The sequence below is a fragment of the Vidua chalybeata genome, chromosome 4 (assembly GCF_026979565.1).
Source record: "Vidua chalybeata isolate OUT-0048 chromosome 4, bVidCha1 merged haplotype, whole genome shotgun sequence".
Lineage (NCBI taxonomy): Eukaryota > Metazoa > Chordata > Aves > Passeriformes > Viduidae > Vidua > Vidua chalybeata.
In genome coordinates this window covers 71,047,161-71,075,150 of record NC_071533.1, presented here as the reverse complement: position 1 = coordinate 71,075,150, position 27,990 = coordinate 71,047,161, and the positions used below count along the sequence as shown (strand labels likewise).

General features: G+C 61.6%; 1 protein-coding gene across 1 annotated transcript; it reads left to right on the top strand.

The window, feature by feature from the left end:
• The first annotated feature begins 34 nt into the window (after positions 1-34).
• VPS16 (VPS16 core subunit of CORVET and HOPS complexes) lies at positions 35-27,853 on the top strand. The gene is made up of 24 exons (XM_053941865.1): positions 35-211; positions 2,133-2,221; positions 2,305-2,399; positions 2,997-3,125; positions 3,660-3,804; positions 4,148-4,263; positions 6,013-6,135; positions 6,786-6,841; positions 6,969-7,058; positions 9,106-9,200; positions 10,251-10,327; positions 10,418-10,549; positions 10,628-10,755; positions 10,834-10,869; positions 13,472-13,580; positions 13,655-13,789; positions 13,865-13,973; positions 17,451-17,548; positions 19,339-19,443; positions 22,636-22,713; positions 24,303-24,472; positions 24,545-24,641; positions 25,962-26,065; positions 27,536-27,853. Exons 1-24 carry the CDS (start codon positions 159-161, stop codon positions 27,678-27,680), a joined length of 2,514 nt encoding a protein of 837 aa, XP_053797840.1. The 5' UTR covers positions 35-158; the 3' UTR covers positions 27,681-27,853.
• The last annotated feature ends 137 nt before the right edge of the window (positions 27,854-27,990 follow it).

Sequence of the window (27,990 nt, the reverse complement as noted above, 5' to 3'; positions counted from 1 at the left end):
CCTCATCCAAGATGGCGGCGCCCAGCCTGGCGTCACGGCGCGACGCGCGGGGCGTGGCGCGGTGAGGGAAGCGCCGGGACCGCCGGGTCCCGATCCCGGTCCCGGTCCCGGTCCCGGTTCCCCTCAGCCCATCCCCGTTCCCCCGTCCCGGCCGCGCCATGGATTGTTACACGGCCAACTGGAACCCGCTGGGCGAGGAGACCTTCTACCGGTGAGGGGCAGCGGCGGCGGCACCGGCCTGAGGGCGCTCGGGGGTCCCGGGGCTGCTCGGGGGTCCCGGTGGTGCTTGGGGGGCTCCGGGGTGCTCGGGGGGATGCCAGGGATGGGAATGGGGATGGCAGGGCTGGAAAAGGGGGTCCCGGAGAGGGCTGGGGTGGGGGTCTGGGGTAGCCGTGGGGCTGGCGGGGACGGGGGTCCCGGGGGGTTGAGGGGGGCCCTGGGTGGGCACGAGTCTTGGGGCTGGCTGGGACGGGGGTCCCGGCGGTGGCTGTGCGGTTCTGAGGGTTCTTGGAGGGGTCTCGTGGTGCCCATGGATCTCGGGGCTGGCTGGGAAGGGGTCCTGGGGATGGTTGAGGTGTCTTAGGGTGGTCTTGGGGCTGGCTGAGAGGAGGGTCCTGTGGGGGGGTCCTGAGGTGGCCCCGGCTCCTTGGGCTGGTCTGGGGGATCCCTGGGGGTCTATGGGGGTTCCTGGGGTGTCTGTGGATCTCAGGGCCCCAGGGGTCTGTCGGGGGTGTCCCAGGGCTGGTTTGGGGGTGGGCACCCTCTGTGGCTTTCCCATCTCTGTGACTGCCATCCATCCATCCATCCATCCATCCATCCATCATCCATCCATCATCCATCCATCATCCATCATCCATCCATCCATCCATCCATCCATCCATCCATCCATCCATCCATCCATCCATCATCCATCCATCATCCATCCATCATCCATCATCCATCCATCCATCCATCCATCCATCCATCCATCCATCCATCATCCATCCATCTGTCCATCCATCCATCATCCATCCATCCATTATCCATCCATCCATCCATCCATCCATCCATCATCCATTCATCCATCCATCCATCCATCATCCATTCATCCATCCATCCATCCATCCATCCATCCATCATCCATCCATCATCCATCCATCCATCATCCATCCATCCATCCATCATCCATCATCCATCATCCATCCATCATCCATCATCCATCATCCATCCATCCATCATCCATCCATCATCCATCCATCATCCATCCATCCATCCATCATCCATCCATCCATCATCCATCCATCATCCATCCATCCATCCATCCATCCATCCATCCATCATCCATCCATCCATCATCCATCCATCCATCATCCATCCATCATCCATCCATCATCCATCATCCATCCATCATCCATCCATCCATCCATCCATCCATCTATCATCCATCATCCATCCATCCATCATCCATCATCCATCCATCCATCCATCCATCCATCATCCATCATCCATCATCCATCCATCCATCCATCATCCATCCATCCATCATCCATCCATCATCCATCCATCCATCCATCCATCCATCCATCCATCCATCCATCATCATCCATCCATCCATCCATCCATCCATCATCCATCCATCCATCCATCCATCCATCCATCCATCATCCATCCATCCATCCATCCATCCATCATCCATCCATCCATCATCCATCCATCATCCATCCATCCATCCATCCATCCATCCATCATCCATCCATCCATCATCCATCCATCCATCATCCATCCATCATCCATCCATCATCCATCATCCATCCATCATCCATCCATCCATCCATCATCCATCATCCATCCATCATCCATCCATCATCCATCCATCCATCCATCATCCATCCATCCATCCATCCATCCATCCATCCATCATCCATCCATCCATCCATCATCCATCCATCCATCATCCATCCATCCATCCATCCATCATCCATCCATCATCCATCCATCATCCATCATCCATCCATCCATCCATCCATCCATCATCCATCATCCATCATCCATCATCCATCATCCATCCACCCATCATCCATCATCCATCCATCCATCCATCCATCATCCATCCATCCATCCCTCCATCCCTCCATCTCTCCGTGTCCCGGCAGGAAGCTGGAGCTCTACTCCATGGAATGGGGGCTGCGGGAGGACCTGCGGGACTGCGTGGTGGCCGCTGCCCCGTACGGGGGTCCCATCGGTGGGTGCAGCCCCCCGAGCCCCCCCTCCCCGAGCCGGGCCTGTGCCGCCCATGGCTCAGGGACTGTCCCCTCCTCGTCCCAGCTCTGCTGAGGAATTCCCGGCGGGACAAGACCCCCGGCGCCCGCCCGCTCCTGGAGATCTACTCGGCCTCGGGGCTGCTCCTGGCCAGTGTCCCGGTGAGCCGGGGGGGACGGACACGCCCGGGTTTGGGGGACAGGGGAGAGGGAGCTGCCCTGGCATGGAAGGAGAGGATGGGATGGGTTTGGAGCAGGAGAATCCTTTCCCTGCTGCCCAGGGGTGGGACAGGAGGATGGGATGAGGACTGGAGCCACAGGAACATCCTCCTTCCCCCCTGCCGGGGCTGAGGGGGACATGGGGCAGTGGAGGGACAGTGCCAGGACTGCAGGGATCTGCAGAGCCAGGGCAGGTGGGGTGTTGGACCTCTGGATGGGGTGTTGGACCTCTGGATGGGGTGTTGGACCTCTGGGTGAGGTGTTGGACCTCTGGGTGAGGTGTTGGATCTCCGGGTGAGGTATTGGATCTCCAGGTGAGGTGTCCAAGCTCTGGGTGAGGTGTTGGATCTCTGGGTGAGGTGTTGGATCTCTGGGTGAGGTGTTGGACCTCTGGGTGAGGTGTTGGATCTCCAGGTGAGGTGTTGGATCTCCAGGTGAGGTGTCCAAGCTCTGGACAAGCTGTCAGACCTCAGCCAGCCCAGGTGTGTCCCTGGAGGGCCATCCCTGGCTCGGGGCTGACCCTTCCCGTGCCATTCCCAGTGGAAGAGCGGCCACCTGGTGCACCTGGGCTGGACAGCGGGGGAGGACCTGCTGTGCATCCAGGAGGACGGGACTGTCCTGGTCTACAACCTGTTCTGCGAGTTCAAGCGGCACTTCAGCATGGGAAACGTGAGGGAATGGGATTTGGGATGGGATTTGGGATGGGATTTGGGATGGGATTTGGGATGGGGCAAGTGGGAAGGGACCTCACAGCCCATCCCATTCCACCCCTACCCTGGGCAGGGACACCTTCCACCACCCCAGGTGGCTCCAAGCCCTGTCCAGCCTGGCCTTGGACACTCCCAGGGATCCAGGAGCAGCCTCAACTTCTCTGGGAATTCCATCCCAGCCCCTCCTCACCCTCAAGCCAGGAATTCCTTCCCAAAATCCCACCCCATGTCATCTCCTCCGTTTCCCCCTCCTTCTGCCCCTTGTGAGATGCCCTGGGTGGGGTTTGGGGGGATGCAGAACCGGCTCCTGGGGGCACCACGGGGAGCCAGGGGCTGCCCCATCCCTCGGGAAGGAGCTGGGATCCATCCCGGAGAGCAGAACGTTCCCCTCCTCGCTGCCTGCATCAGCCGAGCCCCGGTGTCCCCAGAGGTGTCCCCAGAGGTGTCCCCAAAGGTGTCCCCAAAGGTGTCCCCTCCCCGCCGTGTCCTGCAGGAGGTGCTGCAGAACCACGTGCTGGAGGCGCAGGTTTTCCACACGGAGTTCGGGACGGGCGTGGCCATCCTGACGGGAGCGCTGCGCTTCTCCCTCGCCACCAACATCGACGACCTCAAGCTGCGCCGCCTGCCCGAGGTGCCTGGTGGGTGTCCCCATGTCCCCTTCTGTCCCCTTCTGTACTCCCTGTTCCCCTTCTGTCCCTCTGTCCCCAATCCCCGCTGTCCCCCATGCCCCTCTGTTCTGTCCCCACTGTCCCTCTCTGTCCTTCTCTGTCTACCCCTGTCCCCGCTTTTGTCCCATGTGTCCCCTCCTTGTCCCACCATCCCTCAGTGCCCTCTGTCCCCAATCCCCCCTCTGTCTGTCACTCCCTGTCCCCTCTGTCCCCCCTGCCCCCACTGCTTTCCTGTCCCTATCCCACTGTCCCCCGCTGTCCCTCTTCTGTCCCTGCCTGCCCGTGTCCCCAGGCTGTCACGCTGTCCCCGCAGGGCTGCAGAAGCCCCCGCCGTGCTGGGCCGTGCTGGCCCAGGACAGGGTGACCATGGTGCTGCTGGCCATGGGACAGGAGCTCTTCCTGCTGGACAACACCTCCTGCTCCGTGCTGGTGAGGCAACCTGGGGCGGGGCTGCGCTGTCCCCGCTGTCCCCAGTGTCCCCAGTGTCCCCACTGTCCCTTGGGGTCTTCCCAGCTCCTTCCCCTGTCCCCATGGGTGCTCCCAGGTCATTGTCCTGTCCCTTGGGGTGTTCCCAGCTCCTTCCCCTGTCCCCATGGATGCTCCCAGGTCATTGTCCTGTCCCTTGGGATGTTCCCAGATCCTTCCCCTGTCCCCTGGGATGTTCCCAGGTCATTTTCCCGTCCCATGGGATATTCCCAAGTCCTTCCCCTGTCCCATGGGATGTTTCCAGATCCTTCCCCTGTCCCCTTGGGTGCTCCCAGGTCATTTTCCCTTCCCATGGGATATTCCCAAGTCCTTTTCCTGTCCCATGGATGCTCCCAGCTCCTTTTCCCATCCCACAGGATATTCCCAGGTGCTTTCCTTGTGCCGTGGGATGCTCCTAGGTCCTTTCCCCGTCCCTCCTGTCCCCTGGGATGCTCCCAGGTCATTTTCCTGTCCCATGGGATGTTCCCAGCTCCTTCCCTTGTCCCCTTGGGTGCTCCCAGGTCATTTTCCCATCCCAAGGGATATTCCCAAATCCTTCTCCTGTCCCTCCTGTCCCACAGGATATTCCCAGCTCCTTTTCCCATCCCACAGGATATTCCCAGGTGCTTTCCTTGTGCCGTGGGATGCTCCTAGGTCCTTCCCCTGTCCCTCCTGTCCCCTGGGATGTTCCCAGGTCATTTTTCTATCCCGTGGGATATTCCCAAGTCCTTCTCCTGTCCCTCCTGTCCCCTGGCATGTTCCCAGGTCCTTTCCCTATTCCATGTGTTCCCTTATCCTTCCCTTGTCCCTTAGGTTGCTCCCAGATCCTTTCCTTGTCCCATGGGATGCTCCCAGTTCCTTTCCCATCCCCAGGTCCTTTTTCTGTCCCGTGGGATAGTCCCCACAGGACATTCCCAGGTCCTTTTCCCACCCCATAGGATATTCCCAGGTGCTTTCCTTGTCCCATGGGATGCTCCCAGATCCTTTCCTTGTTCCATAGGATTCTCCCAACCCTTCTCCATCCCATGGGATGCTCCCAGACCCTTCCCCTGATCTCATAAGATGCTCCCAAATCTTTCCCCTGATCCCATGGGATGCTCCCAGACCCTTCCCCTGATCCCATGGGATGTTCCCAGATCCTTCCTCATCCCATGGGATGCTCCCAGACCCTTCCCCTGATCCCATGGGATGTTCCCAGATCCTTCCTCATCCCATGGGATGCTTCCAGCCCCCCCCCCACTCTCTCCCACCCCTTCCCCCCACTCTCCCAGGCACCAACATGGAAAAGATCCGAGGGCTGAGCGGGTGGGAAGGGACCCCCTGTCCTGACCACATCACTCTGGGGTCACTCCAATGTCCCCATTGGTGACCTCGTCACTTGGGGGTCACTCTGAGACCCCAGTGGTGCCCATGGTGACACCCCTGTCCTGACCACATCACTCTGGGGTCACTCCAGTGTCCCCATTGGTGACCCCCTGGTCCTGACGGTGTCACTGGGGGGTCACTCTGATGTCCCCATTGGTGACCCCGCTGTCCTGACGGTGTCACTGGGGGGTCACTCCGGTGTCCCCATTGGTGACCCCCTGTCCTGACCATGTCACTGGGGGGTCACTCCGGTGTCCCCATTGGTGACCCCGCTGTCCTGACGGTGTCACTGGGGGGTCACTCCGGTGTCCCCATCGGTGTCCCCCGGTGACCCCGCTGTCCTGGCAGACGCCCCCCGGGCTGAGCCCCTCGGCGGGGCCGTTCCTGCGCGTGGCCGTGTCCTTCACCCACCGGCACCTCGCCCTCTTCTCCGACTCCGGCACCGTCTGGATGGGAACGGCCTCGCTCAAGGTGAGCTCCCCTGGCCTGCCCCAGTTCCTCTCACTCCCAGTTCCTCACATTCCCAGTTCCCCCATTCCCAATTCCCTACATTCCCAGTTCCCCCATTCCCAATTCCCCCATTCCCAATTCCCCTCATTCCCAGTTCCCCCATTCCCAGTTCCCCCATCCCCAGTTCCCCCATTCCCAATTCCCCTCATTCCCAGTTCTCCACATTCCCAGTTCCCACACTCTTAGTTCCCCACACTCTCAGTCCCCCACATTCCCAATTCCCCACATTCCCAGTTCTGCCATTCCCAGTTCTCCCATCCCCAGTTCCCCCATTCCCAATTCCCCTCATTCCCAGTCCCCCCATTCCCAGTTCCCCCATTCCCAATTCCCCCCATTCCCAATTCCCTACATTCCCAATTCCCCCATTCCCAATTCCCCCATTCCCAGTTCCCCCATTCCCAGTTCCCCCATTTCCAGTTCCCCTCATTCCCAGTTCCCCCATTCCCAGTTCCCCCATTCCCAGTCCCCCCATTCCCAGTTCCCATCCGGGTGTGTCCCCCCATTCCCAATTCCCCCATTCCCAGTTCCCCCATCCCCAGTCCCCCCATTCCCAGTCCCCCCATCCCCAGTTCCCACCCGGGTGTGTCCCTGACCCCTCTCCTGTCCCACAGGAGAAGTTCTGTGAGTTCCACACCGGCGTGCGCTCCCCGCCCCAGCAGATGGTTTGGTGAGCGGGCTGTCCCCGTCCCTGGCAGTGCCCGCCTGGCACCCCCAGCCCCGTGGCACCCCCGGGGTGTCCCCGCTGCGGCTTTGGGGGTCCCCGGGGCCGGGCTTTAGGGCTTGGGGTCCCGCAGGTGCACGCGGCCCCGCAGCCGGCAGCGAGCCGTGGTGCTGGCCTGGGAGCGGCAGCTGATGGTGGTGGGCAACTCCTCGGAGTGCATCCGGTATCCTTTGGGGACAGGGGACACGCCGGGGGCTGCTGCCACCTCCCCTGGCACCCAGGCCGCTGCCCCGCGGGTCCCCTCGGTGCTCTGGCCCCAGGGATGCTCCCAGGGCCTGCCCTGGAACCAGGGGGTGCTCACAGGTCCTTCCCTGTCCCATGGGATGTTCCCAGGTCCTTCCCTTGTCCCATGGGATGTTCCCAGGTCCTTCCCTGTCCCATAGGATGGTCCCAGGTCCTTCCCTGTCCCATGGGATGGTCCCAGGTCCTTCTCTGTCCCATGGGATGGTCCCAGGTCCTTCTCTGTCCCATGGGATGGTCCCAGGTCCTTCCCTTGTCCCATGGGATGTTCCTGACCCCACTCTGATTTCCAGGTCCTTCTCTGTCCCATGGGATGTTCCCAGATCCTTTTCCTGTCCCATGGGATGTTCCCAGGTCCTTCTCTGTCCCATGGGATGGTCCCAGGTCCTTTTCCTGTCCCATGGGATGTTCCCAGGTCCTTCTCTGTCCCATGGGATGTTCCCGACCCCACTCTGACTTCCAGGTCCTTTTCCTGTCCCATGGGATGTTCCCAGATCCTTTTCCTGTCCCATGGGATGTTCCCAGGTCCTTCTCTGTCCCATGGGATGGTCCCAGGTCCTTTTCCTGTCCCATGGGATGTTCCCAGATCCTTTTCCTGTCCCATGGGATGTTCCCAGGTCCTTCTCTGTCCCATGGGATGTTCCCGACCCCACTCTGACTTCCAGGTCCTTTTCCTGTCCCATGGGATGGTCCCAGGTCCTTCTCTGTCCCATGGGATGGTCCCAGGTCCTTTTCCTGTCCCATGGGATGTTCCCAGGTCCTTCTCTGTCCCATGGGATGGTCCCAGGTCCTTTTCCTGTCCCATGGGATGTTCCCAGATCCTTTTCCTGTCCCATGGGATGTTCCCGACCCCACTCTGACTTCCAGGTCCTTTTCCTGTCCCATGGGATGGTCCCAGGTCCTTCTCTGTCCCATGGGATGGTCCCAGGTCCTTTTCCTGTCCCATGGGATGTTCCCAGGTCCTTCTCTGTCCCATGGGATGTTCCCAGATCCTTTTCCTGTCCCATGGGATGTTCCCGACCCCACTCTGACTTCCAGGTCCTTTTCCTGTCCCATGGGATGGTCCCAGGTCCTTCTCTGTCCCATGGGATGTTCCCAGGTCCTTCTCTGTCCCATGGGATGGTCCCAGGTCCTTTTCCTGTCCCATGGGATGGTCCCAGGTCCTTCTCTGTCCCATGGGATGTTCCCGACCCCACTCTGACTTCCAGGTCCTTTTCCTGTCCCATGGGATGGTCCCAAGTCTTTTCTCTATCCCATGGGATTCTCCCAACCCCCACAATGGCTCCCAGGTCCTTTTCCTGTCCCATGGGATGTTCCCAGGTCTTTTTCTCTCCCATGGGACGTTCCCAAGTCCTTTCCCCATCCCTTGGGATGTTCCCAAGTTCCTTTCCTATCCCATGGGATGCTCCCAACCCCCACAGTGGCTTCCAGATCCTTTTCTGTTCCCTGGGATGTTCCCAAGTCCTTTCCCCATCCCATGGGATGCTCCCAGGTCCTTCCCCTGTCCCAGGGGATGCTCCCAGGTCCTTCCCCTGATCCCATGGGATGTTCCCAGGTCCTTTCCCCACCCCATGTGATGCTCCCAGGTTGTTCCTGTGTCCCATGAGATGTTCCCAGGCCCTTTCCCCATCCCATGGGATGTTCCCAAGTCCTTTCCCCATCCCATGGGATGTTCCTGGGCCCTTTCCCCATCCCATGGGATGTTCCCAGGTCCTTCCCCATCCCATGGGATGTTCCCAGGTCCTTTCCCCATCCCATGTGATGCTCCCAGGTCGTTCCTGTGTCCCAGGGGATGTTCCCGGGCCCTTTCCCCATCCCATGGGATGTTCCCAGGCCCTCCCTCATCCCATGGGATCCCCCGGGCCCTCCCCCATCCCACGGGATTCCCGTCCCTCGGCGCTGTCCCGGCGGTGCCGTGCCGGGCTTGCCCCCGGAGTCGTGTCCGTGCCCAGCCCTTAGCTGGAGCCCAGCTTTGTCCTGGATGAGGATTCCTTCCTGGTGCCCGAGCTGGACGGGGTCCGCATCCTGTCCCGCAGCTCCCACGAGTTCCTGCACGAGATCCCAGGTGCGTTCCCTGCCCTCCTGGCATGTGGGAACCCGGCCCGGGAATTCCCAGAGGAGCTGTGCATGCTCCATCCCTGGCAGTGTCCAAGGGCAGGTTTGGACATTGGGGCTTGGATCCACCTGGGATGGTGGGAGGTGTCCCCTGGTGGGACACCTGGATGGGATTTAAGGTCCCTTCCCACCCAAACCAGTCTGGGATTCTGGAGCCAGGCTGGGAGAGCTGGGGATGTTCCCCTGGAGAAAGGAAAATTCCAGGGAATCCTCAGAGTCCCTGAAGGGGCCCCAGGAGAGCTGGAGAGGGACTGGGGACAAGGGACAGAGGGACAGGAGCCAGGGAATGGCTCCCACTGGGAAAGGGGAGATTGGGCTGGGATCTTGGCAAGGAATTGCTGGCTGGGCTGGAATTCCCAGATTTGCTGTGGCTGCCCCTGGATCCCTGGCAGTGCCCAAGGCCAGGTTGGATCCAGCTGGGGTAGTGGGAGCTGTCCCTGCCCATGGATGGGGTGGGGTTGGATGGATTTAAGGTCTTTTCCAAACCAAACCATTCCAGGATTCTGGAGCTCTTTTGCTCTGGGAGAGCTGGGAACGTTCCCCTGGAGAAGGGAAAATCCAGGGAATCCTCAGAGTCCCTGGAGGGGCTCCAGGAGAGCTGGAGAGGGACTGGGGACAAGGGACAGAGGGACAGGAGCCAGGGAATGGCTCCCAGTGGGAAAGGGGAGATTGGGCTGGGATCTTGGCAAGGAATTCCTGGCTGGGAATTCCCAGAGAATTCTCAGGAATTCCCAGCTGTGGCTGCCCCTGGATCCCTGGCAGTGTCCAAGGCCAGGCTGGACTTCGGGGCTTGGATCCACCCCGGGCTAGCAGGAGGTGTCACGGATGGGGTGGGAGCGGGATGGGGTTTAAGGTCCCTTCCCAGCCAACCCATTCCACAATCCCGGTGCTGGAGGGGATCATGGAAGCTGTAGGGTGCTGCCAGGTCCTGGCAGTGGGATCAGGTGCCAGCCCCGGGCTGGAGCAGCCCCTCATGCCCGTTCTGTGCCCGTCCCTGCAGAGGCCAGCCAGGAGATTTTCCGCATCGCCTCCATGGCTCCGGGCGCTCTGCTGCTGGAGGCACAGAAGGAGTACGAGGTACGTCCCCTTCCCAGAGAGCCCTGCCAGGCTGGCATCCCAGGAATTCCCAGGGGTTCCCGGGCTTTCCCCATTCCCCTTTTCCTGCAGAAGGAGAGCCAGAAGGCCGACGAGTACCTGCGGGAGATCCGGGAGCAGCAGCTGCTCCCCGAGGCCGTGGGCCAGTGCATCGAGGCCGCGGGCTACGAGCACGAGCCCGACACCCAGAAATCCCTGCTGAGGGTGAGCCAGCAGCAGGAGGAGGAGGAGGGAGCATGAAGCCGAAGGATTTTCCCTGATTTTCCCCCCCTGATCCCACAGGCAGCTTCCTTTGGGAAGTGTTTCCTGGATAAGTTCCCCCCGGAGGGGTTCGTGCGCATGTGCCAGGACCTGCGGGTCCTCAACGCCATCCGGGACTACCAGATCGGGATCCCGCTCACCTTCACCCAGTATCCTCCTGCCTGCAGTGGGGTCGGGGCGTTCCCGGGGCAGCTGTGATCCCAAATGTGCCTTGACTGTCCCTACAGATACAAGCAGCTCACCATCGAGGTGCTGCTGGACAGGTGAGAGCCCCACAGCCCCGGCAGCGTCCCGAGCCTTCCCGCGGTTCCCGAATTCTCCATGCCACAGTCCCTGTCCTAATATCCTCATCCTGTGTTGCATATCCCAAAATCCCCACATTCCTCGTCCTGAGGTTCCCACCCCACATTCCCCATCCCCGTCCTGCATTCCCCATCCCACATCCCCCATCCCAAATTCCCCATCCCACATCCCCCATCCCTCAATCCCCATCCTGCATTCCCCATACCACATCCCCCATCCCAAATTCCCCATCCCACATTCCCCATCCCCCATCCCTCAATCCCCACCCCAAATTCTCCATCCCAAATTCCCCATCCCACATTCCCCATCCTTCAATCCCCATCCCAAATTCCCCATCCCACATCCCCCATCCCACATTCCCCATCCCCCATTCCTCAATCCCCATCCCAAATTCTCCATCCCAAATTCCCCATCCCACATTCCCCATCCCACATTCCCCATCCCAAATTCCCCATCCCCCATCCCCCATCCCTCAATCCCCATCCCAAATTCCCCATCCCACATCCCCCATCCCACATTCCCCATCCCAAATTCTCCATCCCAAATTCCCCATCCCACATTCCCCATCCTTCAATCCCCATCCCAAATTCCCCATCTCACATCCCCCATCCCACATTCCCCATCCCCCATCCCAAATTCCCCATCCCACATCCCCCATCCCAAATTCCCCATCCCACATCCTCCATCCCACATCCCCCATCCCACATCCCCCATCCCACATCCCCCATCCCAAATTCCCCATCCCAATTTCCCCATCCCAACTCCCATCCCACATTCCCCATCCCCATCCCAAATTCCCATCCCACATCCCCCTTCCCATTCCCATATCCAGGGGCTGAGCAGCTCCCAGCACTTGGGGACCTCCCAAACCCAACCCAGCTCCTCAATTCCCTGGGCCCCCTCTGGGTGTCCCCCTGACCCCCCTGGTGTCCCCATCCCCACGGTGTCCCCTGTCCTCTTCATGTCCCCCTGTCCCCTCCATGTCCCCCTGTCTCCCCATATCCCGCTGTACCCCAATGTCCCCTGATCCCCCCCATGTCCCCTGACCCCTTGTGTGTCCCCTGTCCCCTCCGTGTGTCCCCTGACCCCCCGGGTGTCCCCTCGACCCCTCATGTGTCTCTGTGTTCCCCCCATGTCCCCTGTCCCACCATGTCCCATGTCCCCCCTGTTGTCCCCTGTGCCCCTGTGTCCCCTTTCCCCCCCTATCCCCCTGACCCCTCTATGTCCCCCTGATGTCCCCTGACCCCTCTGATGTCCCTGTCCCCCCTGAGTCCCCTTTTCCCCCCATTTCCCCCTGACCACTCCATGTCCCCTGACACCCCTGATGTCCCCTGTGCCCCGTGTCCCCTTTCCCTCCATTTCCCCCTGACCCCTCAATGTCCCCTGACCCCTCTATGTCCCTCTGATGTCCCCTGTCCCCCCTGATGTCCCTGTCCCCACAATGTCCCCTTTTCCCCCCTATCCCCCTGACCCCTCCACGTCTCCTGACACCCCTGATGTCCCTGTCCCCCTGTGCCCCTTGTCCCCCCAGTGTCCCCTTTCCCCCCCTATCCCCCTGACCCCTCCACATCCCCTGACCCCTCCATATCCCCACAGTGTCCCTGTCGCCCTGTGCCTCCTGTCCCCCGGTGTCCCCTTTCCCCCCATTTCCCCCTGGTCCCTCCGTGTCCCCCCTGATGTCCCTGTCCCCCCAGTGTCCCTGTCCCCCCGTATCCCCCTGACCCTGGTGTCCCCTTTCCCCCCATTTCCCCCTGACCCCTCCACATCCCCTGGCCCCTCCGTGTCCCCCCTGACATCCCTGTCCCCGCAGTGTCCCCTTTCCCCCCATTTCCCCCTGGTCCCTCCATGTCCCCCCTGACGTCCCTGTCCCCCTGATGTCCATGTCCCCCTGTGTCCCCTTTCCCCCCATTTCCCCCTGACCCCTCCATGTCCCCCTGACGTCCGTGTCCCCCCTGACGTCCCTGTCCCCACGGTGTCCCCTGTCCCTCTGGTGTCCCCTTTCCCCCAGTATCCCCCTGGTCCCTCCGTGTCCCCCCTGACGTCCGTGTCCCCGTGGTGTCCCCTGTCCCCCTGATGTCCCTGTCCCCCTGGTGTCTCCTTTCCCCCAGTATCCCCCTGACCCCTCCATGTCCCCCTGATGTCCGTGTCCCCCCTGATGTCTCTGTCCCCACGGTGTCCCCTGTCCCCCCGGTGTCCCCTTTCCCCCAGTATCCCCCTGACCCCTCCATGTCCCCCCTGATGTCCCTGTCCCCCTGTGTCCCCTTTCCCCCCATTTCCCCCTGACCCCTCCATGTCCCCCTGATGTCCGTGTCCCCCCTGATGTCCCTGTCCCTGCGGTGTCCCTGTCCCCCCGTGTCCCCTGTCCCCCCGGTGTCCCCTTTCCCCCAGTATCCCCCTGGTCCCTCCGTGTCCCCCCTGACGTCCGTGTCCCCGCGGTGTCCCCTGTCCCCCTGTGTCCCCTGTCCCCCTGGTGTCTCCTTTCCCCCAGTATCCCCCTGACCCCTCCATGTCCCCCTGATGTCCCTGTCCCCCCTGACGTCCGTGTCCCCGCGGTGTCCCCAGGCTGGTCCTGCGCCGCCTGTACCCGCTGGCCATCCGCATCTGCGAGTTCCTGCGCCTGCCGGAGATGCAGGGCGTCAGCCGCATCCTGGCACACTGGGCCTGCTACAAGGTGAGGGGACACCCCTGGGGACACCCCCACCCCGCCTTGGGGACACCTGGGGACGCCCCTCGGTGTCCCCACAGGTGCAGCAGAAGGACAAGTCGGACGAGGAGGTGGCCCAGGCCATCAACCAGAAGCTCGGGGACGCGGCGGGCATCTCCTACTCGGACATCGCCACGCGCGCCTACGACTGCGGCCGCGCCGAGCTGGCCATCAAGGTGGGCTGGTGGCCCGGGGGAGGGGACGCGGGGTGGCACTGCCACCCCCGGGTGACACTGCTGTCCCCTGCCCAGCTGCTGGAGTACGAGCCCCGGAGCGGGGAGCAGGTGCCGCTGCTGCTGAAGATGAAACGGAGCAAGCTGGCCCTGGGCAAAGCCATCGAGAGCGGGGACACCGACCTGGGTGAGGGGACAGCGGGGCCCGGGGGGCTTTGGGGGCTGGGGGAGCCTTTTGGGGGCTGGGGGAGCCTTTTGGGAATGTTTTGGGGTCTGGGGGAGCCTTTTGGGGTCTAGGGGAGCCTATTGGGAATGTTTTGGGGTACAGGGGAGCCTTTTGGGGTCCGGGGGAGCCTTTTGGGGTCTAGGGGAGCCTTTTGGGGTCTAGGGGAGCCTATTGGGAATGTTTTGCGGTACAGGGGAGCCTTTTGGGGTCTAGGGGAGCCTTTTGGGGTCTAGGGGAGCCTTTTGGGGTCCGGGGGAGCCTTTTGGGAATGTTTTGGGGTCTGGGGGAGCCTTTTGGGGTCCGGGGGAGCCTCTTGGGACTGTTTTGGGGTCTGGGGGAGCCTTTTGGGAATGTTTTGGGCTCTGGGGGAGAATTTTGGGGTCTAGGGGAGCCTTTTGGGACCATTTTGGGGTCTGGGGGAGCCTTTTGGGGTATGGGGGAGCCTCTTGGGAATGTTTTGGGGTCTGGGGGAGCCTTTTGGGGTCCAGGGGAACCTTTTGGGGTGCGGGGGAGCCTTTTGGGACCGTTTTGGGGTCCAGGGGAGCCTTTTGGGGTCTAGGGGAGCCTTTTGGGGTCCGGGGGAGCCTTTTGGGAATGTTTTGGGCTCTGGGGGAGAATTTTGGGGTATGGGGGAGCCTCTTGGGACTGTTTTGGGGTCTGGGGGTGCCTTTTGGGAATGTTTTGGGGTCTGGGGGAGCCTTTTGGGGTCTGGGGGAGCCTTTTGGGACTGTTTTGGGGTCTGGGGAGCCCCTTGGGACCGTTTTGGGGTCTGGAGGAGCCTTTTGGGAATGTTTTGGGGTCTGGGGAGCCCCTTGGGACCGTTTCAGGGTCTGGGAGAGCCTCTTGGGAATGTTTTAGGGTTGAGGGGAGCACCTTGGGAGATTTATAGGGTCTAGGGGCCCTGCTTGGGATCATTTTGGAGTCTGGATGAATCCCTTGGGACCATTTTGGGGTCTTTGGGGAGCTCATTGGAAACATTTTGGGATCAGGGGGAGCACCTTGGGAAAGTTATAGGGTCTGGGGGAGCCCCTTGGGAGCATTTTGGGGTCTTTGGGGAGCCTCTTGGGAACATTGTGGAGTCTGGGGGAGCCTCTTGGGAATATTTTGGGGTCTGGGAGAGCACCTTGGGAACATTTTGGGGGTGGGAAGCGCCTTGGGAGAGTTATAGGGTCTAGAGGAGCTGCTTGGGATCATTTTGGGGTCTGGGGGAGCCCCTTGGGAACATTTTGGGACCAGGGGGAGCCCTGTGGGAATGTTTTGGGGTTGGGGGGAGCACCTTGGGAGATTTATAGGGTCCAGGGGAGCTACTGGGGAATATTTTGGGGTCTCAGAGAGTGCCTTGGGAACATTTTGGGGTCTTTGGGGAGCTCCTTGGGATCATTTTGGGGTCTTTGGGGAGTCCTTTGGGAACATTTTGGGATCTGGGGGAGCCCCTTGGGAACATTTTGGGATCAGGGGGAGCACCTTGGGGAAGTTATAGGGTCTGGGGGAGCCCCTTTGGAGCGTTTTGGGGTCTGGGGGAGCCCCTTGGGCTCATTTTGGGGTCTTTGGGGAGCCTTTTGGGAACGTTGTGGAGTCTGGGGGAGCCCCTTGGGAATATTTTGGGGGTGGGGAAGCCCCTTGGGAGAGTTATAGGGTCTAGAGGAGCTACTTACTTGGGAACATTTTGGGATCAGGGGGAGCACCTTGGGCTCATTTTGGGGTCTTTGGGGAACCCCTTGGGATCATTTTGGGGTCTGGGGGCGCCCCTTGGGACCATTTTGGGGTCTTTGGGGAGCTCATTGGAAACATTTTGGGATCAGGGGGAGCACCTTGGGGAAGTTACAGGGTCTGAGGGAACCCCTTGGGCTCATTTTGGGGTCTTTGGGGAGCCCCTGGGGCTCATTTTGGGGTCTGGGGGAGCCCCTTGGGCTCATTTTGGGGTCTGGGGGAGCCCCTTGGGATCATTTTGGGGTCTTTGGGGAGCTCCTTGGGAGCTACTTGGGATCAGGGGGAGCACCTTGGGGAAGTTATAGGGTCTGAGGGAGCCCCTTTGGAGCGTTTTGGGGTCTGGGGGAGCCCCTTGGGATCATTTTGGGGTCTTTGGGGAGCTCATTGGGATCATTTTGGGGTCTTTGGGGAACCCCTTGGGATCATTCTGGGGTCTGGGGGAGCTCCTTGGGAACATTTTGGGGTCTGGGGGAGCTCCTTGGGCTCATTTTGGGATCTCTGGGGAGCCCCTTGGGATCATTTTGGGGTCTGGGGGCGCCCCTTGGGATCATTTTGGGGTCTTTGGGCAGCTCATTGGAAACATTTTGGGATCAGGGGGAGCACCTTGGGAAAGTTATAGGGTCTGGGGGAACCCCTTGGGATCATTTTGGGGTCTTTGGGGAGCCCCTGGGGCTCATTTTGGGGTCTGGGGGAGCCCCTTGGGCTCATTTTGGGGTCTGGGGGAGCCCCTGGGGCTCATTTTGGGGTCTGGGGGAGCCCCTTGGGATCATTTTGGGGTCTTTGGGGAGCTCCTTGGGAGCTACTTGGGATCAGGGGGAGCACCTTGGGGAAGTTATAGGGTCTGAGGGAGCCCCTTTGGAGCGTTTTGGGGTCTGGGGGAGCCCCTTGGGATCATTTTGGGGTCTTTGGGGAGCTCATTGGGATCATTTTGGGGTCTTTGGGGAACCCCTTGGGATCATTCTGGGGTCTGGGGGAGCTCCTTGGGAACATTTTGGGGTCTGGGGGAGCTCCTTGGGCTCATTTTGGGATCTCTGGGGAGCCCCTTGGGATCATTTTGGGGTCTGGGGGCGCCCCTTGGGATCATTTTGGGGTCTTTGGGCAGCTCATTGGAAACATTTTGGGATCAGGGGGAGCACCTTGGGAAAGTTATAGGGTCTGGGGGAACCCCTTGGGATCATTTTGGGGTCTTTGGGGAGCCCCTGGGGCTCATTTTGGGGTCTGGGGGAGCCCCTTGGGCTCATTTTGGGGTCTGGGGGCGCCCCTTGGGACCATTTTGGGGTCTTTGGGGAGCTCCTTGGGAGCTACTTGGGATCAGGGGGAGCACCTTGGGGAAGTTATAGGGTCTGAGGGAGCCCCTTTGGAGCGTTTTGGGGTCTGGGGGAGCCCCTTGGGATCATTCTGGGGTCTGGGGGAGCCCCTTGGGATCATTTTGGGGTCTGGGGGAGCCCCTTGGGATCATTTTGGGGTCTTTGGGGAGCTCATTGGGATCATTTTGGGGTCTGTGGGAGCCCCTTGGGATCATTTTGGGATTTGGGGGATCACGTGGAAGGTCAGGGGGGCACGGAAGGGATTGGGAGGTGCAGGAAAAAACCCCAAACAAAAAACCCTTCTGTCCCCAACCCCCGTGTCCCCAACCCTGTCCCCGTGTCCCCAACCCTGTCCCTGTCCCCAACCCTGTCCCTGTCCCCACCCCCGTTCCTGTCCCCACCCCCGTTCCCGGCCCCGCAGTGTACACGGTTGTGCTGCACCTCAAGAACGAGCTCAACCGCGGCTCCTTCTTCATGACCCTACAGAACCAGCCCGTGGCCCTGAGCCTGTACCGCCAGGTCAGCACCCCAAAAACCCCAAAAACCCCTGAGTGACCCCAAAAAAAACCCTGAGTGACCCCAAAAAAACCCCTGAGAGCAGAGCCTGTACCGCCAGGTCAGCATCCCAAAAACCCCTGAGTGACCCCAAAAAAAACCCTGAGTGACCCCAAAAAAACCCCTGAGAGCACAGCCTGTACCGCCAGGTCAGCACCCCAAAAACCCCTGAGTGACCCCAAAACCCCTGAGTGACCCCAAAAAACCCCCTGAGTGACCCCAAAAACCCCTGAGAGCACAGCCTGTACCGCCAGGTCAGCACCCCAAAACCCCAAAACCCCTGAGTGACCCCAAAAAAAACCCTGAGTGACCCCAAAAACCCCTGAGAGCAGAGCCTGTACCGCCAGGTCAGCACCCCAAAAACCCCAAAACCCCTGAGTGACCCCAAAAACCCCTGAGAGCACAGCCTGTACCGCCAGGTCAGCACCCCAAAAAACCCCCTGAGTGACCCCAAAAAACCCCCTGAGTGACCCCAAAAACCCCTGAGAGCAGAGCCTGTACCGCCAGGTCAGCACCCCAAAAACCCCAAAACCCCTGAGTGACCCCAAAAACCCCTGAGAGCACAGCCTGTACCGCTAGGTCAGCACCCCAAAACCCCAAAACCCCTGAGTGACCCCAAAAAAAACCCTGAGTGACCCCAAAACCCCTGAGAGCAGAGCCTGTACCGCTAGGTCAGCACCCCAAAACCCCAAAACCCCTGAGTGACCCCAAAAAACCCCTGACACCCTCCCCAGCCAGTGACCCCCACCCCAAAACCCCTGAGGAACTTTGGGGCAGCGACTCCCCCAAAACCCCAATGGTGTCCCCTGACCCCAAAGGTGTCTCTTGACCACAGAGGTGTCCCAAAAACCCCTGGGTGTCCCCTGACCCCAAAGGTGTCCCAAAAACCCCAAAGGTGTCCCCTTGACCCTAAGATGTCCCTTGACCCCCAATGTGTCCTCTTGACCCCAAAGGAGTCCCTTGACCCCAAAGGTGTCCCAAAAACCCCAAATGTGTCCCTTGACCCCAAAGGTCTCCCCCTGACCCCAAAGGTGTTGCTTGACCCCAAAGGTCTCCCTCTGACCCCAAATGTGTCCCTTTGACCCCAAAGATGTCCCTTGACCCCAAAGGTGTCCCTTGACCCCAAAGGTGTCCCAAAAACCCCAAAGGAGTCCCTTGACCTCAAAGGTCTCCCCCTGACCCCAAAGGTGTCCCAAAAACCCCAAAGATGTCCCCTTGACCCCTGGGTGTCCCCTGACCCCAAAGGTGTCCCAAAAACCCCAAAGGTGTCCCCTTGATCCCAAGAAGTCCCTTGACCCCCAATGTGTCCTCTTGACCCCAAATGAGTCCCTTGACCCCAAAGGTGTCCCCCTGACCCCAAAGATGTCCCTTGACCCCAAAGGTGTCCCAAAAACCCCAAAGGTGTCCCCTTGACCCCAAAGGTCTCCCTCTGACCCCAAATGTGTCCCAAAAACCCCAAAGGTGTCCCCCTGACCCCAAAGGTGTCCCCCTGACCCCAAAGGTCTCCCCCTGACCCCAAAGGTGTCCCGAAAACCCCAAAGGTGTCCCCTTGACCCCCAATGTGTCCTCTTGACCCCAAAGGAGTCCCTTGACCCCAAAGGAGTCCCTTGACCCCAAAGGTCTCCCTCTGACCCCAAATGTGTCCCTTGACCCCAAAGGTCTCCCCCTGACCCCAAAGGTGTCCCAAAAACCCCAAAGGTGTCCCCCTGACCCCCTGGGTGTCCCCTGACCCCGAATGTCCCTTGTCCCCGCAGTTCTGCCGGCACCAGGAGCGGGAGACGCTGAAGGATTTGTACAACCAGGACGACAACCACCAGGAGCTGGGCAACCTGCACGTGCTGGGGGGCTACTGCCAGAGGGTCAGCGGGGTTTGGGGTCGGGGCTTTGGGATTTGGGGGAATTGTGGGATTTGGGATGGGGGAATGTGGGGTTTTGGGGGGGTTTTGGGGCGCTCAGGGGTCACCAGGAGCTGGGCAACCTGCACGTGCTGGGGGGCTACTGCCAGAGGGTCAGCGGGGGTTGGGGTCAGGGCTTTGGGGTTTGGGGGAATTGTGGGATTTGGGATGGAATTGGGAACTGTGGGATTTGGAATGGGGAAATGGGGATCTAGGATAGAGGGAATGGCAGGATTTGGGATGGGGGAATGGAGCTGGGAACTGGGGGATTGGGATGTGGGAATGGCAGGGATTGGGATGGAGCTGGGAAATCAGGGATTTGGGATGGGGGAATGGGGGTCTGGGTTTGGGAATGTGGGGTTTTGGGGGGGGTTTGGGGTCTGGGGTTTGGGATTTGGGATGGGGGAACTGTGGGATTTGGGATGGAATTGGGAATTGCGGGTTTTGGGATGGGGGAGTGGCAGGATTTGGGATGGGGGAATTGCGGGATTGGGATGGAGCTGGGAATTGTAGGATTTGGGATGGGGAGAATTGTGGGATTTGGGATGTGGGAATGTGGGGTTTTGGGGGGGTTTTGGGGCGCTCAGGGGTCACCAGGAGCTGGGCAACCTGCACGTGCTGGGGGGCTACTGCCAGAGGGTCAGCGGGGTTTGGGGTCGGGGCTTTGGGATTTGGGGGAATTGTGGGATTTGGGATGGGGGAATGTGGGGTTTTGGGGGGGTTTTGGGGCGCTCAGGGGTCACCAGGAGCTGGGCAACCTGCACGTGCTGGGGGGCTACTGCCAGAGGGTCAGCGGGGTTTGGGGTCAGGGCTTTGGGATTTGGGGGAACTGTGGGATTTGGGATGGGGGAGTGGCAGGATTTGGGATGGGGGAATTGCGGGATTGGGGTGGAGCTGGGAATTGGGGGATTGGGATGGAGGGAATTGTGGGATTTGGGATGGATCTGGGAATTGCAGGATTGGGATGGGGAGAATTGTGGGATTTGGGATGGGGAAATGAGGGATCTGGGATGGAGGGAATTGTGGGATTTGGGATTGGGGGAATGGCAGGATTTGGAATGGGGGATGGAGCTGGGAACTGGGGGATTGGGATGTGGGAATGGCAGGGGTTGGGATGGAGCTGGGAATTGTGGTATTGGGATGGAGCTGGGAAATCTGGGATTTGGGATGGGGGAATGGGGGTATGGGTTTGGGAATTTGGAGGGGTTTGGGGTCTGGGGTTTGGGATTTGGGATGGGGGAACTGTGGGATTTGGGATGGAATTGGGAACTGTGGGATTTGGGATGGGGGAGTGGCAGGATTTGGGATGGGGGAATTGAGGGATTGGGATGGAGCTGGGAACTGGGGGATTGGGATGTGGGAATGGCAGGGATTGGGATGGAGCTGGGAATTCTGGGATTTGAGATGGATCTGGGAATTGTGGGATTTGGGATGGAGGGAATTCTGGGATTTGGGATGGAGCTGGGAATTGTGGGATTTGGGATGGATCTGGGAATTGTGGGATTTGGGATGGAGGGAATTCTGGGATTTGGGATGGAGCTGGGAATTGTGGGATTTGGGATGGAGGGAATTGTGGGATTTGGGATGGAGCTGGGAATTGTGGGATTTGGGATGGAGGGAATTGTGGGATTTGGGATGGAGCTGGGAATTATTGCAGGACTGGGATGGGGGGGTGTCAGGGATTGGGATGGAGCTGGGAATTCCGGGATTTGGGATGGGGGAATTGCAGGATTTGGGATGGATCTGGGAATTGTGGGATTTGGGATGGAGGGAATTGTGGGATTTGGGATGGAGCTGGGAATTGTGGGATTTGGGATGGAGGGAATGCCAGGATTTGGGATGGGGGAATTGCAGGATTTGGGATGAATCTGGGAATTCTGGGGTTTGGGATGTGGGAATGGGGCTCTGGGGACGGGCACTCGCCAGTTTGCACGCCGGGGCTGTGGGGGACCGTGCCCGTGTGCCAGGTGTGGGATCCTGCCCGGGCTCAGGAGCTGTCCGGGGATCCCACCCATGGAATGACGTGTCCGTGCCCTGTCCCTGTGCCCTGTCCCTGTGCCACGACTGTGCCATCCCTGTGCCCTGTCCCTGTGCCATCCCTGTGCCCTGTCCCTGTGCCATGACTGTGACATCCCTGTGCCATCCCTGTGCCCTGTCCCTGTGCCATGACTGTGACATCCCTGTGCTGTGTCCCTGTGCCATCCCTGTGCCATGTCCATGCTGTGTCCCTGTGCCATGTCCTTGTCTGTGCCATGTCCCTGTGTCTGTGCCATGTCCCCATGTCCCTGTGTCCATGCCATGTCCATGCCATGTCCCCATGTCCCCATGTCCATGCCACGTCCCCGTGTCCCCATGTCCGTGCCATGTCTCCGTGTCCATGCCATGTCCTTGTGTCCATGCCACATCCCCGTGTCATGTGTGTGACATGTCCATGCCATGTAATCGTACCCGTGCCGTGTCCCCGTGCCCGTGCCATGTCTCTGCCATGTCCCCGTGCCCGTGCCATGTCCCCATGTCCGTGCCATGTCCCCATGTCTGTGCCATGTCCCCGTGTCCATGCCATGACCGTGCCGTGTCCGTACGACATCCATGCCGTGTCCCCGTGCCCGTGCCATGTCCCCGTGTCCGTGCCATGACTGTGCCATGTCCCCATGTCTGTGCCATGTCCCTGTGCCCATGCCATGTCCTTGTGCCCGTGCCATGTCCCCGTGCCCATGCTATGTCCCCGTGTCCGTGCCATGTTCCCATGCCCGTGCCATGTCCCCGTGCCCGTGCCATGTCCCCATGCCCGTGCCGTGTCCCGTGCCATGTCCCCGTGCCATGTCCCCGTGCCCATGCCATGTCCTTGTGTCCGTGCCATGTCCCCGTGCCCGTGCCATGTCCCCATGCCCGTGCCATGTCCCCGTGCCCGTGCTGTGTCCCCATGCCTGTGCCGTGTCCCTGTGTCCGTGCCATGTCCCCGTGTCCATGCCATGTCCCTGTGCCCGTGCCATGTCCCTGTGCCCATGCCATGTCCCTGTGCCCGTGCCATGTCCCCGTGTCCGTGCCATGTCCCCATGCCCATGCCATGTCCCTGTGCCCGTGCCATGTCCCTGTGTCCGTGCCATGTCCCCATGCCCGTGCTGTGTCCCCGTGCCGTCCCCATGCCGCTCCCAGCGGATCGAGGGCCGCGTGGCCGCGCTGCAGAATGCTCTGGACGAGTTCTACAAGGCCAAGAACGACTTCGCTGCCAAGGTGAGAGTGCCCAGGTGCCACCGGGGACACCAGGGACACCAGGGACACCAGGGACACCAGGGACAAGGTCACCTGTGCCTGCCCTGGGGACAAGGCTGGCTGTCCAGGGGCATGGCTGGAATGGGGACATCGAGGCTGGCACAGGGACATCGAGGATGGGGCCGGGCTGGTACAGGGACCCCAAAGCTGGGATGGGGACCCTGGGACTGGGACAGGGACCCTGGGACTGGGACAGGGACCCTGGGACTGGGATGGGGACCCTGGGGCTGGGATGGGGACATTGAGGCTGAGACAGGGACAAGGCTGGGACAGGGACACCAAGGCTGGAATTGGGACATTGAGGCTGGGACAGGGACCCCAAGGATGGAATTGGGACACTGAGGCTGGGACAATGTCCCTGAGGCTGGGATGGGGACATTGAGGCTGAGACAGGGACAGTAAAGGCTGGGACAGGGACCCTGGGGCTGGGTCAGGGACACCAAGGCTGGAATTGGGACATTGAGGCTGGGACAGGGACCCCAAGGGTGGGATACAGCTGGGGAAGGGACCTCAGGGCTGGGCTGGGGACATTGAGGCTGGCCCAGGGACACCGAGGCTTGACTGGGGACCTCAGGGTTGGGATGGGGGACTGTGGGTTGGGACAGCCACTCCAAGGCTGTGACAGAGCTGGAAAAGGGACCCCAAGGATGGGACAGGGCTGGGAAAGAGACCTCAGGTTGGGATGGGGACCCTGGGGCTGGGCTGGGGACATTGAGGCTGGGACAGGGACTCCAAGGCTGGATCGGGGACCTCAGGGCTTGTGCAGGGACCCCCAAAGCTGGGATGGAGACCCTGGAACTGTGACAGGGACCCCAAGGTTGGGACAGAGACCTTGAGGCTGAATAGGGGACCTCAGGGCTGGGACAGGGACTTTGAGGGTGGGCTGGGGACACTGAGGCTGGGACAGGCACCACAAAGCTGGGATAGGGACCTCAGGGCTGGGACAGGGACATCAAGGCTGGGCCAGGGTGTGGCTGGGGACATCGAGGCTGGGCCAGGGACATCGAGGCTGGGCCAGGGACCTCAGGGCTGGGACCAGGACTCTGGGGCTGGGCCAGGGTGAGGCTGGGGACATCGAGGCTGGGCCTGGGTGGGGCTGGGGACATCGAGGCTGGGCCAGGGACATCAAGGCTGGGGACATCGAGGCTGGGACAGGGACTTTGAGGGTGGGCTGGGGACACTGAGGCTCGGACAGGCACTACAAGGCTGGGATAGGGACCTCAGGGCTGGGACAGGGACATCGAGGCTGGGCCAGGGACTACACGGCTGGGGTAGGGTGGGGCTGGGGACATCGAGGCTGGGATGGGGACATCGAGGCTGGGCCAGGGTGGGGCTGGGGACATCGAGGATGGGACAGGGACCTCAGGGCTGGGGTAGGGTGGGGCTGGGGACATCAGGGCTGGGACAGGGACATCGAGGCTGGGCCAAGGTGGGGCCGGAGACATCGAGGCTGGGCCTGGGTGGGGCTGGGGACATCGAGGCTGGGCCAGGGCGAGGCTGGGGACATCGAGGCTGGGCCAGCGGCCCTGGAGCTGTCCCCGTGTCCCCAGGCCACGGAGGAGCAGATCAAGCTGCTGCGGCTGCAGCGGCACCTGCAGGAGGAGCTGGACAAGCCCTACCTGGACCTGTCCCTGCACGACACCGTGGCCACCCTCATCCTGGACGGGCACCACAAGCGCGCCGAGCAGCTCTACCGGGACTTCAGGATCCCGGACAAGAGGTGGGGACGGGCTCTGGGCTGGGGCTGGGGGGGCTCCAGGGACAGCCCCGACCCCCTGCGCCCCTTCCCCAGGTACTGGTGGCTGAAGATCAACGCCCTGGCCACGCGCGGGGACTGGGAGGAGATGGAGAAGTTCTCCAAGAGCAAGAAGTCGCCCATTGGGTACCTGGTGAGAGCTTGGGCTGCTCGTTGTCCTGCCAGCGTCTTCCTCCCCTCCCTGCCCTCCCGTCCTCTTCCTCCCTTCTCCTGCTCCACCATCCTCTTCCTCCCCTCCCTGCCTTCTCATCCTCTTCCTCCCTTCTCCTGCTCCACCATCCTCTTCCTCCCCTCCCTGCCCTCCCTTCCTCTTCCTCCCTTCTCCTGCTCCACCATCCTCTTCCTCCCCTCCCTGCCCTCCCCTCCTCTTCCTCCCTTCTCCTGCTCCACCATCCTCTTCCTCCCCTCTCTGCCTTCTCATCCCCTTCCTCCCAGTTCCAGTTCTCCCAGCCTCTTCCTGCCCTCCCTGCCCTCCCCTCCTCTTCCTCCCTTCTCCTGCTCCACCATCCTCTTCCTCCCCTCCCTGCCCTCCCCTCCTCTTCCTCCCTTCTCCTGCTCCACCATCCTCTTCCTCCCCGTCCTTCCCACCCTTTTCTCCCTGTCTCCAACCCTCACATCCTCTTCCTCCTTCTCCAGCCCTCCCATCCTTGCCTTCCCATCCTCTTCCTCCCCATTCCAGTTCTCCTATCCTCTTCCTCCCCTTTTCACCTCCACCATCCTCTTCCTCCTCTCTCCAACCCTCCCACCCTCTTCCTCCCAATTCCGTCTCTCCCGTTCTCTTCCTCCCTTGCCCAGCTCTGCCATCTCCTTCTTTCCTGCTCCATCTCCCCATCCTCTTCCTCCTTCTCCAGCCCTCCCATCCTTGCATTCCCATCCTCTTCCTCCCCTTTCCACCTCCACCATCCTTTTCCTCCTCTCTCCCGGCCTCCCATCCTCTTCCTCCCTTCTCCAAATTGCCCATCCTCTTCTTCCCCTCTCCATCTCTCCCGCCCTCTTCCTCCCTTCTTCATCCCTCCATTCCCTTCCCGTTCCTTTCCCATTCCTGCTCTTCCATTGTCTTCCTCACCTCTCCATCTCCCCATCCTCTTCCTCCCTTCTCCATCTCTCTCATCGTCTTCCTCCCTTCTGCCCTCCCATCTTCTTCCCTTTCCCACCCTCCCATCTTCTTCCTCCCCTCTCCATCTCCCCATCCTCTTCCTCCCTTCTGCCCTCCCATCTTCTTCCCCCTCCATCTCTCCCATCCTCTTCCTCCCCTCTCCATCTTTCCCATCCTCTTCCTCCCCTCTCCATCTCTCCCATCCTCTTCCTCCCCTCTCCATCTCTTCCATCCTCTTCCTCCCCATTCCAACTCTTCCACACTCTTCCCTCTCCCACCCTCCCATCCTCTTCCTCCCCTCTCCAGCCCCTCCATCCTCCTCTTCCTCACCTCTCCCTGCCCTTCCTCCCTCCCCAGCCCTTCGTGGAGGTGGCGGTGAAGCACCACAACCGCTACGAGGCCAAGAAATACGCGCCCCGCGTGCCGCCCGAGCAGCGCGTCAAGGCCTTCGTCCTCGTGGGGTGCGCCGGGGGGGACATCCCGGGGACCCTCGTGGGGACATCCCGGGGACCTTCATGGGTGGGGGACATCCAGGGGACCCTCGTGGGGACATCCCGGGACCCTCGTGGGGATGTGGCAGCACACAGTGGAGCTCCCAGCGGGGCAGCAGCGGGGATTGGGGAGGGGGCGACGCCCACGGGGACCCCGGGAGCGGCCGGGGCGGTGGGACAGCGACGAGAAGCCGTGTCCCACGCTGTCCCCTGCCCCGCATTGTCCCCTGTCCCACGCTGTCCCTTGCCCCGCATTGTCCCTTGCCCCGCATTGTCCCCTGTCCCGCGCTGTCCCTTGCCCCACGCTGTCCCCTGCCCTGCATTGTCCCCTGCCCCGCATTATCCCCTGCCCCATGCTGTCCCCTGTCCCGCGCTGTCCCCTGCCCCGCGCTGTCCCCTGTCCCACGCTGTCCCCTGTCCCGCGCTGTCCCCTGCCCCGCGCTGTCCCCTGCCCCACGCTGTCCCCTGTCCCGCGCTGTCCCCTGCCCCACATTGTCCCCTGCCCCGCATTGTCCCCTGTCCCACGCTGTCCCCTGCCCCGCATTGTCCCCTGTCCCGCATTGTCCCCTGCCCCGCATTGTCCCTTGCCCCGCATTGTCCCCTGCCCCGCATTGTCCCTTGCCCCGCATTGTCCCTTGCCCCGCATTGTCCCCTGCCCCACGCTGTCCCCTGCCCCACGCTGTCCCCTGCCCCGTGCTGTCCCCTGCCCCGTGCTGTCCCCTGTCCCGCGCTGTCCCCTGTCCCACGCTGTCCCCTGCCCCGCGCTGTCCCCTGTCCCACGCTGTCCCCTGCCCCGCGCTGTCCCCTGCCCCGTGCTGTCCCCTGCCCCGCGCTGTCCCCTGTCCCACACTGTCCCCTGTCCCGCGCTGTCCCCTGCCCCGTGCTGTCCCCTGTCCCGCGCTGTCCCCTGCCCCGCATTGTCCCCTGTCCCACACTGTCCCCTGCCCCGCGCTGTCCCCTGTCCCACATTGTCCCCTGTCCCACACTGTCCCCTGCCCCGCATTGTCCCCTGTCCCACACTGTCCACTGTCCCACACTGTCCTCTGCCCCGCATTGTCCCCTGTCCCACACTGTCCCCTGTCCCACGCTGTCCCCTGTCCCACGCTGTCCCCTGCCCCGCGCTGTCCCCTGCCCCGCATTGTCCCCTGTCCCGCATTGTCCCCTGCCCCACGCTGTCCCCTGCCCCACGCTGTCCCCTGTCCCGCATTGTCCCCTGCCCCACGCTGTCCCCTGTCCCACGCTGTCCCCTGCCCCGCGCTGTCCCCTGCCCCGTGTTGTCCCCTGTCCCACACTGTCCCCTGTCCCACACTGTCCCCTGCCCCGCGCTGTCCCCTGTCCCGCATTGTCCCCTGTCCCACGCTGTCCCCTGCCCCACACTGTCCCCTGCCCCGCGCTGTCCCCTGCCCCGCGCTGTCCCCTCACGGCTCCCTGGCGCCGCAGGGACCTGGAGCAGGCGGCCGAGGCGGCCGTGGAGCGCAAGAACGAGGCCGAGATGAGCCTGGTGCTGGCCCGGTGCTCCCCCGGCACCGACGGCGCCGTGGCCGAGAAGCTCAACCGGGCCCGGGCACAGCTCCTCAAGAAGTGACCTTGGGGACGCCTCGGGGACACGCAGGGACACCGCCAGCCCCCCCGGCGGGTCCCTGTCCTCTGGAAGCTGCGGCCGGCCCTGTCCTCGCTGCATGGCAGAGGTGGCACGGCTGGGGACAGCGGGGTCCCCTCCCTACGTGTGCAATAAAGAGGAGAGCTCCGTGCCCTGTGTCACCTGTGCCACCTGTGCCACCTGTGCCACCTGTGTCACCTGTGCCACCTGTGCCACCTGTCACCTGTGTCACCTGTGCCACCTGTGCCACCTGTGCCACCTGTGCCACCTGTGTCACCTGTGCCACCTGTGCCAC